General features: G+C 28.9%; 1 protein-coding gene across 3 annotated transcripts; it reads right to left on the minus strand.

The window, feature by feature from the left end:
• Positions 1-1,433: 1,433 nt before the first annotated feature.
• On the minus strand, positions 1,434-6,315 carry LOC105637128 (dihydroceramide fatty acyl 2-hydroxylase FAH1). Of its 3 annotated transcripts, none has more exons than XM_020680500.3 (8): positions 6,101-6,315; positions 4,992-5,062; positions 4,631-4,723; positions 4,252-4,448; positions 4,031-4,136; positions 3,500-3,646; positions 3,105-3,236; positions 1,434-1,672 (listed from the first exon to the last, which is right to left on the minus strand). In XM_020680500.3, the coding sequence occupies exons 2-7, from the start codon at positions 5,040-5,042 to the stop codon at positions 3,117-3,119; spliced, it is 714 nt and encodes a 237-aa protein (XP_020536159.1). In that variant the 5' UTR covers positions 5,043-5,062; positions 6,101-6,315; the 3' UTR covers positions 1,434-1,672; positions 3,105-3,116. The 3 variants fall into 3 exon arrangements, with proteins under 3 accessions (XP_020536159.1, XP_012075926.1, XP_012075925.1); XM_012220536.4 differs by lacking the exon at positions 1,434-1,672 and adding an exon at positions 2,641-2,912; XM_012220535.4 differs by lacking the exon at positions 1,434-1,672 and having other exon boundaries at positions 2,641-3,236.
• Between the last annotated feature and the right edge of the window lie 5,597 nt (positions 6,316-11,912).

The raw sequence follows: 11,912 nt of genomic DNA on the forward strand, positions 1-11,912 counted from the left end.
TATTATTTCTATATGTATTGCATTTGAACCAATATTACTAAACTTGACTGAATATTGATTTGGCTAAAGGATTGGAAGAATTTGCGTTTGATTTAACGGCGGATCAATGGTTCAATCAGCAATTAAAAAAAATTACAATATGGTCCTTGTGATTAGAAAAACACAACTTATCCTTCTTTGTGTGTTTGAAAATAGACTAATTTTGCTTCTATTATACTACTAGGTCATTCCATCTAATTTTTTGTATCTTTTTTGTTAAGTGCCTCATAAAATTATGAAAATATCGCTTTTATGTTTTCTTACCTTTAGTATATTTTTAAAAATATATGGACGAACTAATTGTATTTCTCAAATCATATGGATTGTATTGTAATTTTTCAAGTATTAAAGTTTTAATATCTCTCTTTTGACTTATGTTTTCTTTTTTTTTTTTTTTTTTGGTTAACTCAATGGAAACAGAAGGATCTAGTAGTATAACAAAAGTAGATCATAGGAAAAAATGCATTTATTTTTAAAAGTGCAAAAATAAACTAATTATATTTCGCAAATCATGTATTATACTGTAATTTTTAAAAAAAATATTAATATATAATATCAATAAAATAATTATTATTGTCAATGAATTAAACGACAGGATTGAATCTGTTTGGATTGTTTGGTTCAATCACGGTTTAACCAATTTTCTAGTTCTCTTCCTTAATATGTTCAAATTTCAAAAGTAAATCCAGTGGAAATGTTCAATTCAAATTAATATTTATATGAACTTTTATTTATAATTATTTCATATTTTTATTTATATAAATATTAAAATAAAAAAATAATACATTCATCTAAAAAATTATATATGTATAAACATACGTTCACCTTATTTGAGATAAGACAACAGTTAAAGCAAATTTTGCAGAGAACTAAATTCATTTTGGAGGGAAATTTTCACTATATTTTTTTTTAATTATGAAATGAGCTCATTTGAAAATTTTGACGTTGAGAAATTTGATTTTAGAGCCAAAATTTTAATTCAACTTGAATTATCTCCTCATCTTTTTCACAGATTACCTCTCATACATAACAACAATAGTTTTTTCACATGAAATTGCAAGCAAAAAAAAATAGAAGTTCATTTTTCATGGCTTCTTCACATTCGTTTGATCAGGTCTCCATAACTTCTAATTCTCCCTCTAGTTCTATAATTGTTCATTGTTCCTTAGAAAGTCCTTATGGATTTGAATACTTTCTATGACGTAGATGATATACCATTTCTCTCAATTATGCAGTTGTGCTTTTACGTAGATGATGCTGATGCTAAAGAATCTGACAATCCTTCCCTTATTTTTGAAACAATAGAGATGACAAAAAAGAGATCTAAAAGGAAAAACATTAGCGAAGAGGTAAAATCTTTAGTTACAAATATGCTATTATATGAAATGCAAGAATGATGCTAAATCAATACTCTATTGAAAAAGTTGCAAGCGCATTCTCCATTTCAATAAAGTCGTTATACAGAATTTGGAAGTTTGCAAAAATTGATGAACCAATTTTCAGCAGAATGAATGGTCCTTAGAACAGGAGTAGGAGATAGTTCAAATTTCAATGAACAGAATCGAACAAATTTCACTGAGATGTCGAATAAACCAACATGACTAGGCACATGAACTGGGTGCATCTTTAACAACTGTTCACAGAATGATAATAAAAAATGAGACATTAAGATACAAACAAATGCAATTAAATCACTCCTCAAAGATGAATAATAGAAAACAAGAGTACATTTTTGCTTGTTAACCATGGATCCAAGTACACTCAACTATAAGCTTTCTTTTATTAATATGCACGACATAACTCACATAGATGAGAAATGGTTCTATATGTATAATGAAACATAAAAATTTTACCTTCTGCTCGATGAAAAAGAACCTACACGCATATGCAAGAGCAAGAGGTTCATTCCAAAAATTATGTTCAATTTCTAAATGAGTTTGAAGATGTACGATTTTTAATTTCTGAATGTGAATTAAAACTGAAAATCATTGATTTAGGGTTTGAATGGACAGCCTTCCAAGTTATGCACTCACATGCTCATAAATTGCTTAAAGGGATAAAACAATTGTCTTGTAATCATAATCTTATTAAATGTGTTTTCTGTACTTTGTCGCCTGTCACTATTTTGATATTTTCAAATATTAGAAGCTATATAAAGCGCAATATAGACTTTGTACCTTCATTTTTTACCAAAATAGCAACTTTATCAAAATAAATGGGTGACCCTAAGTGAAAAGTTTGTCAAATAAATTAAAGGGAGAGAGCATTTGCTAAGACAACACAAAAACTATATTAAATAAACCTTAAATAATATTAGTGAATTTAACAGTTAAACCAAATACAAGCTCTAAGAACTGATTTATTTTTTTCCTATTAATGTAGTAAAATGTTTTTTGTTCCTAATAAAGAGTGAATTTTTATTTAGGCCACCAATTATATCCGAATACACTAATTTAATACCTTATTTTTGGATTTAACCATTACTAACAATAAACTTTTTTTTTTTTCCGGAGGGATATCAATAACAATAAACTTAACAAAAAAAGGTGTAACAAAAAATAAAACTAATGATCAATGAACTATATAATTAAAATCTAAAAAAAAGAATCCTAATTATGCATTCTTGCATATAATTTTAATACCAAAAGTCTTCATTGGGTGTTGAACATGCATTGTCTAACATTGATATAAAATTTCCACACTATACAAGCAAAATGCTTGCACTTGGTGGGATCTGTTCATCACTCAATTACTCTTGTTTTGCAGCGTCCAACACTTTCATCGTTTTTTCTGGCTTTTAATTAATTTCTTACTTCTGTTTTTCCAATCCCTCCATCCAGCCCTTTTTATTCGCTGCTGACCGGCAGGCCAAACTAAAATACACAATTTCTCGAACATAAATATTACCACAAAAAATTCAGAGTATACACCAAAGTGGTAGAGACCATTTAGGATTAACATGCTATATATAAATCAATTGATAGCAGGACAAGAAAGAATGTTTAGCAATAAAAGACATGAAAACTTCAAACCCACCCTTGAACCCTCACTAGTTGTAACTGTACCTCCAATTTAAATCATCTACTCTTTTCAACTACTTTTGATGGAGGAAGTGTTCCAAACACCCTGTCCCACAGGGCTGAAGTGATTCCAAAACCCATATTTTGGATTCTGAAGTGATGATTCAAGTGGTATTTCTGCAAAAAAAGATAATAAATAATAAGCAGAACCTACTTTATTCAGCACAAAAACTGTATCAGTAAACAAATAACCCTTTTATTAAAAAATAAAACGGAAAGATCACACAATGCAGAGCCTTCATGTTTAAAAATTCCTCAGTGGATGGAGTAATATTGATTCCATTTGGACAAATGAAAGATAATCCCATCCCCAACACCTCATGCACACTTATGGAAAAAAATACAAACAAAAGGCAAGAAAATGAGAAGTATCCTATTACCTTGAGATCCTTTGGTACTCCACTTGATGGCTGACCATGATGCAAGTAATAATGAGTACAGTCGTACATCACATAACCCAACAAACCACCTCCAAATAACGCAGGAGCAGTTGAGGGAGTAGCGAAAAGTTGAACCAAGTTCCAGAACTGGCAAGAACACAAAGTTGCAGTTAAAACTAATACGAAAATCATAAAAAGGAATTCCAAATGCATGATGACCATATTATAACTAGAGTCTTTAAACATGCATTAACCATTAGCAAATTCACATAACATATGCATCCTTCAATGTAATTAAAAAGTGTCTACTGCTCTGCTACGAATATTCCGCCTTTCATTACAATAAAAAATTGCCTGCATTGGTATGCAAAATTAAAATGGTTAAATAGCTAGAAGATCAGAATAACACCCTGCAAATTTCAAGAGATTTGCTCGAAGCATGTTGCAGTTAGAAACAAGTTTGAGATTGACACTTTATGTTTCCACAATTTTTCAGAGTATAATAATAGGAAGTAAAGGAAATATACATACTGGCACACAAAGAACAGCTGTTGCAGCTGGAGGAAAGACAAGCCGCAAACCATCCATAGGGTGCTTGTGATGACAGCCGTGAATAAGGTAGTGTAAGGTGTTCCACCTAAAGCAAGTGCAAAAATATTATTACGTGATCCTGATATGAATGTGGCATACAGAACCACATTTGTGTGCACATATGAAAGAGACAGAGAGATAGATAGAAAGCAATTATTAACCAATAAGTCTTCGTTTTGATGTGGAAAACAAAGCGATGCAAACTGTATTCCAGCAATGTCCAGATTAAAATGCCAGAAGCCACCATCAAGGCTATCTCAGAAGGTTTATGGCCCATTCGTACAGACATTGAGATGCACCAGCACACAACTGGCAACCAAATAACTGGAATAGCCCACCAAACTGTGCGAGTGAGGAACTGTTCCAAGCAGAATAACCAAAATCTCATCAAATCAGCCATATGGTATCAGGGCATAAAACCTTAATTAAAAAGCCTAAATATGAGAATATTCTACGTGTCCGTGCATGTGCAGGTAATTAGCAATTTTAAGGCTGCTTGAAATTTCCATATGAACAAACAAAACACGTCAATAGCCATACCTCCCAAAAATCACTCTCAAAAAATCGAGGACCTTCCTTGCTTACAATAGGCTGGTGAACCCATTCCTCATAAGCTTCTCCAAGATGACCAACCTGTGATAGAACCTCAAGAAATTAAAATCACCAATTCAACTCATAACAACAAAGTGAATACTCAAGAGCGCTCAACAATGCTTTCATAGATACATGCATTAAAACAATGTGAGTTTTAAAAGAACTCATAGATACTGGTATTTTTCTCTCAGAAAGATGAGAATGAGATGCAAAATTGAAAGAATCAAACTGTCTGTCAAAAGAAAAACAAAGATAACTCAAATGACTACTCCTGGAAAGTTCATGTATATAAATTTAGCAATTTTACCTGGAAGACAAGAGGCTTATTCAGGTCAACAGTGAAGCCCTGTGCAACCATCCTGCCACTTTATGATGGAACTGGAGATAGAAGTGGGAAAAATATTGGGAACAGAATCAGTAACCAAATTGATAATGTTAGGAAACAAAAGTTGAAAGTAGTAGTTTAATCTTTGGCTCAAAAATTATAGTTGCAATTTTACTTTAAAGTTTCCCACGACAATTAATAAAAAATAACATTTCTTTCTAATTTCTATTCTATATGAGTGCAATAAAAAAAAATTAGCATACATTAGAAAAATGAAGCAAAATTTTATATTCCTGTATTACAAATCATATAAAACATGTCAATGTATTACAGCATATAGACCATAATAATATACCAATGCTTAAGGACTAAGTTTCCAATCGCAGCAATATATGGACTTGGACCTGGAAAATCATAATTAAAAGTCACTGGTCCCACATGACAATGAATTACTGCCTAAAAACCAAGATTAGTCTTTCCCATATATTTTTCACAAAAAAGGCATATAGTAAACTCATACTTACCTCCAGAACAAGTCTTGCACTCAACAAATTAGCTCCCTTATATAAACTCAGTCCAACCTTAGAGCTTATACATATGTGGCCCGTTATAGACAAAAGCTTCTATATTAATTGTCACATTTTCACATTTTGCTACCAATTCAATTGGCCCATTACAAATTCTATCGGCACATTCTACTACCAATTCAGTTTCCCCAGAAAAATTACTAATTTTACTGGAATCCATAAAGGCTTTCAAGATAAATCTAAACACAGTACCAGAAAAATTTAGCACAAAGTGAAAAACAAAAAATGCAGCAGAAGAAATCAGCTCCAAACAACAAATCCAGGACATAGTTACTCAAAAGTTCATAATTTACTCAATTTTATGAGATTCGAAACAAATCACCAGTATTTTCTTAATCATCCAAAATAAAAAAGAAAAAGGAAAACCCACAATGCATCTACTAAAACCTACATATAATTCCCAATCAAAACTGGAAAAACACAAAGGATATAACAAAGCCCAGATCTCTAAACCAAATAAAAGCACAAAAGGAAATGAAGCAAAAGCGGACAACAGTGACTAACCCAAAGCAAATGCGAATCCGATCTAACCCGCCAAAAGCTTCCTTTTCGTGGTGGTTTTTCTAATGGGGATATTTCTTTGCGGATTAAACAAAAAAACACCACGATTACAGCGAAGTTGCGGTGCTTTTGCTGTTTTTGGTGTTTTTTGCGTTCGCTAAATGAAGAAAGAAGAAAGTGGTGGTGGTAGCAGTGCCCAGTGGAAGGAAAATAGGACACTTTGGTATAAATAGCTTGGAGGGGATTGGGCAAATCTGGACCGTTGAAATAAGTTTTACGAATCAAAGAATCAACTTAGCGTTGGATTCCAAACGCTGCCAACCTGGCATTTAAGAATCCAGCTCAGCATCTAAAATGTTGGCCGAGTCTTATGTGTATTCTGCTTAAACAGTAAGTTTCGGTTTCAGTGGATTGACGATAAGATAAACGGTGGTGATTGGTCTAATGTTTGATAAGTCTCATTATAGGTTTTATTTATAATGAAATTATAATATGGTAAATATTTATATATATTCTATATATATTGTTTATTCTGTTTATTCTTCATTTACTAAATTAATAGTTACTTGTCCGTTACTAATCTTTTCAATTACAAAAGTTTTTCACTAATTTTTTGAGTAAATATAAATAAGAGGAGTATTTTTATTGTGTAGTCTATTATCTTATTTCAGCCTATTAAGTTTCCTAATGAATAAAAAAAATCAATAGTTAATTATTATTTTAAAAAATATTATTATTAATTATTACTTTATCCTTTTTCACACACATATATATTTATATATACTAGTCTATTTTTATGATGTACTTTATATCGTTATATATTTATAGTCTTTTAATTTTTTTATTTATATAATATTAAAGCATAAGTTTTTGTTTAGATTAAAATAAATACAATTATTTAATTTGTATTAGATTTTGTCGTACAAACTACTTGTAATACTATTTCTTATGTACTTAATTCTTTTTTTTTTTTTATAATGAAGTGGTTTCAAAATAAAACTCAAATCAATTCCTAAATCTAATCCTTCAGTCCCTAATTTATAAATACAGATTCGTAAACCCTTAATAAGTGTCCAAAAAGAAAACAAGTCATCACGTAATTTTCAACATCCTATCCTCACCCCCAAAATCAATATCTATATATAAGTATAATAAATAATAATAATAATAAATTATTTTTTACTGTTAGGTAAAGAAAAAAAAAAAGAGCAAATGATCTAAATTAACAATGATAATTACTTTGACTACTATACTGACAGTATTACTTACCCAGTGTATTAAAGAAAGGAATACATGTACATATACACAAATTCTTGAAACCCCAAAAGTGATCCAAATAGAAATATGTAGTTTTAATTTTTTTTCCAATTTTATAAACACTATTTTCCAGATTTAGAATATAAAAGAAAAATATTAAGAAAATTAAAAATATATAATCATCAAGATGTCATTTATTTATTGCAAGAGAGATAAATCTTTTTGTAAATTAAAGTGATAGTAGTTTACAAATTAATTTAGTATCGAAAAAGAAAATAAAAAATAGGAAAATTATTATTAAGAATAGAACTCTTTTCGGAACTCAACATATAACAATAAATAAATTATATTCAAAAAATAACCAATATGAATTTTAAAAATCAACCCCTTCTTTAACTGAAAATACTGCAGTTTAATGAAATTTGATGTTGATAGATAAAAATAATAATTAAAAATTATAATCAAAAAATGAAAATTACAAAGCAAATAATGCTAGGATCTAACTTTTTTCTCTATTTTTTAAGTTGCAAATTTAAAATAAATAAATAAGTTAATTAATTAATAAAAAAGATTACATAAAAAGAAATGTTCTATTCTTGCTAAACAAACCCTTAATTTTTCTTACAACTATACAGAAAAAGAATGGTACATTTTTTTTCTGTATTGTTAACTATATATATTTATTTAAAAAATAATTTTTAGAAATTATATTCAATTAAATAATAAAAACGTAATTTTTCTTTTTTTTTTTTTTGTCTTAACCACAGATATACCGAAGCATTGGCTATAACTAAATACTGAAGCATTAGTTATAATTAAATTATGCTCACACTGGGTTGGTCCAAGAAGGTAAGTAAATACCGAAGCATTGGTTATAATTAAATCATGCTCGCACTGGGTTGGTCAAAGAAGGGGTTAACCACAGATATACCGAAGCGTTGGCTATAACTAAATACCAAAGCATTGGTTATAATTAAATCATCCTCAAATTGGGTTGGTCCAAAAAGGGGTAAAGTGCTCCAAGAGAGTATTTGTTCTATTTACGACGACTGAACCCTCAATCTCATTTAAGGAAGAAGAGTGTTGAACCATTTATCCAAACACTCATTGATATAAAATATAATTTTCGAATTGTTACGACTAAAATTATTTTACGATATTTAAAATTTCAATAAAGGTAATATCGAAAATCTCATTATTTCCCGTATTTTCACATTTGTACTGTAGATTTGAAAATTAAGAAAATGAAATTTAGTATTAGGTGTTTGTGGGATTTTTTTGGCATGCATAACTACCAGTCAGCAATCATGGTTAGGTTAGTTGGTTGGTTGAAACTCTTTTCAAATTAAGATCTTTAAGCCCATTTGTTTTCCTTATTCCACATGGCCCCACTAGAGCATTTTGAATTGCTTAATGTTACTTCATCTATCACATAAAAATAAATATATTTCTATTCTTAGACATAAGTAATTATACTTCGTCGGTTATGTTTTTTTATATAAGAAAAGTTTGGAGTGAGCATTCAAATCAAACCAAACCACTATCAATTGAATAGATTAAAAAGTCTTTAGATAGAAATTAATACGGATTGAACGATGTATAAAATTGAACTGAATTGAATGGATTTAATTCAATTTTAACTATTTTCGATAGATTTAGAGTTACTTTTTCAGTTTAATAAAAATCAGACCTAATCGAAAAATATTTCAATTTTCTCTATTAAAATCAAACTTTTGATGATATTGTACGATTGGGAATCTGTTCATCCATGGAGGCAGAGTTACAAGCATTATGTTTTGGTTTGAATCTTGCATAGGATATGGGTTTTAGAAAGCTGGAAGTTGAAATGGATTCCTTAGTATCAAAGCAGCTGATTTCTCGCAATATTGATACTCATCTTCGGTTTACGAATGTTTTGCTGCGTATCCAGCATCTTCTTAATTGTTCTTGGTTGGTTGTCATTAAACGTTGCTTTAGGGAAGCAAATCAGGCTGTAGATGCTCTAGCAAATTGTGCTGTTTTTGGTAATGTGGGTAACCGTGTGCTACAGGGCCCTCCTATGGTAGTTCTTGATGTTCTTAGATGGGACATGCTGGGCGTGGCTTGGCCACGGATTGTAGGACTGGCTTAAGTTGGTTTTGGTTTTCTTTGGGATTTTATTCCCTTCCCTTGTATCCAAAAAAAAAAAAAAAACGAAATTAAATCAAAACAGTCTAACATCAATTACATGCAAAACAAAGAAAATGGAGTTTTGCAACTTTCTGGTGCAGATAACTCTCTGTCAATCACTATTCGTCTATTAATGAAATAAAGCTCAATGTGCACCTCAATTTGATCATCATATAATTTATCTAAAATTAATATTTTAAAATGCTTTTAATAAAAATTTTCAATTAAAAAAGTATTTTCACGAATTATATTAATTAGGTGCAAATAGTTGATTTGATCGAACTAATCAAAATCCAACTATTGCTGATTGAATATGTCAAAAATTTTTTAGATAAAGATTGAACTGAATCATATAGCATATGAAACTAAATTGAATTAAATCGGTTCAATTCAATTTAAATTATTTTATTTTTTAGTTAACTAACCATCCATATAAAATTGAACTTTGAATGAATTTAAACAAGAATTTTCAATTAAAAGACTAATTAATCTATTATTTAACTGTAATAAGTGCACTGACTAAGTTATTAAGTAAAAATGAATAATATATTTGAGTCGAGAAAAATCAAACGATTGACTTTTCTTATTATTTATTTTTCATGCAAATTGACAAGTTAAAAATGGAATCAATTGTTCTAACTAAAAGTTTTTATTAAAATGGATCAAAACTCAATTTTAGTTAAATTATATAGGGTTAATTATATTTTTAATATTTAAATTTCTCAATTTTTATTATTTTAGAATCTGAAAGGAAAAAATTTATAATCGACTTTGAAAAATTATAATTAAGTGTCTCAAGCTGATTTGGCAATCATTATAGTACGTGGACAAACAATAGCCCATCTCATTGATTCATGTGACATGTAAATTAATTTTTACACCTTATTTGGTTTAAAAGGAACTATTTTCCGAGACATATATTTTATGGAAAGTGCACTTCCAAATAAATTATTTTCTAGAAATTATAATTTGGATGTATTTTGTTGGTAAGTAAATTACTCTTAAATTATAAAAGATAATAATATTTATAATGTAGATTTAAGTGTATTTAGATCACAGTGAACTAGGAAAGTGCAACTTTCTTAGTTATTCCTAAGAAATTTACTTCTCTTATATAAGAAAAATTGAATGATCTACTTTCGAGAAGTAAAATTGATAATACAAACCAAACACAATATTTTATGCATTTTTTGAAAAGTTACATTTTTCTATTTTACTTATCTTCAGCTAAACATCACCTTAAATCACATAAAGACTAATCGATTTAATTAAAGCAAATTATGACTCATTTTGTCTCTATTTTCAGTTGGAATTTTCAAAACCCGTAAAAACCGAAAAGAACTACTTTTGAAAACATATTGGATGAACATAGTAAATCTTATTGTTAGGCTGGATTAGACTTGATTAGATGGTTTTCTGGCCACACTCATGGACCAAACTAATGAGAATATGAATTTTTGAAAAATTGTTACTATTTTATCTATTTTTTCCTGTGTATGATAAAAAATACCTCATTTCAATAAAAAAAAAATTATTTTTCATTAATTTAGTTTACAAGTGAGTCTATAAATCTAGTTCAGGTAACTGAATTCTATAGACTCTAATTTAGAATTAGACATTACCAATAATATACAAGACTCACAATATCGTAATTATCGGATAATGTCAAATTTTTAATCTGCAGCTAACAATTCCATTAGCTATAGAGTTTTTTCATATCACCTGGTAGCTAATTTATATTTATATTATAGACTTGGACTTCATTAATCTCATAAAAATAATTATTAATAAAATTATTTTTTCCCGATTAATATTTTTATAGTCATTTTATGCATAGTCATTTAAAAATAATAAATTTATGTTAAATAATGTTTAAAAAATTTAACTAATATTTTTATTTATACAAATATTATAATAAAAAAATATATTTACCTTAAATATATTGGTCATCTCTAGCTCTAATCCTCAAGCTCTAGCTAATAAATTGTGAGATATTAAAGTAAAAAAATGCATGGAAAATAAAACAAAAATAAATAAACCAACCTTTAGGTTAAAAGTTTTAGTTTCCAAAAGAAGGATTGGAGAGTTAAAAATAGCAAATTAAGTGAGAAACATTGGAGTTGTGTGCACTGACCGGCCGAATAAGCAAAACGTTGTTTTCTATGTACATTATGATCTTTGGCCGGCAAATTATTTTATAATTAAAGACTTAAACAATGTAACCTATAGAGCCACACTGCCGGTGCAAAGTCCTTCTATAAATTAATTCAATCTCTAATCTACAATTTATACATTTAATCATGATAATTTCCCATATTTTCTTCTGCTTCTTTGTTATTTTCTTTCTTTTTATTCAAAATTAAAATGATCTAACAAGGAAAAAAAAAAA

This window comes from Jatropha curcas, chromosome 10 (genome assembly GCF_041381405.1).
Source record: "Jatropha curcas cultivar XTBG-Jc1 chromosome 10, XTBG_Jcur_1.0, whole genome shotgun sequence".
Classification (NCBI taxonomy): Eukaryota; Viridiplantae; Streptophyta; class Magnoliopsida; order Malpighiales; family Euphorbiaceae; genus Jatropha; species Jatropha curcas.

Bases quoted from the DNA above. Each gene is read 5' to 3' on its own strand.
- LOC105637128 (XM_020680500.3), bottom strand. From the start codon at position 5,042: ATGGTTGCACAGGGCTTCACTGTTGACCTGAATAAGCCTCTTGTCTTC. The intron at 4,137-4,251 runs GTTAATAATTGC...CACTTGCTTTAG, and splicing joins ATCAAAACGAAGACTTATTG to GTGGAACACCTTACACTACC. The intron at 3,237-3,499 runs GTAATAGGATAC...CTTTTTTTGCAG, and splicing joins GAGTACCAAAGGATCTCAAG to AAATACCACTTGAATCATCA.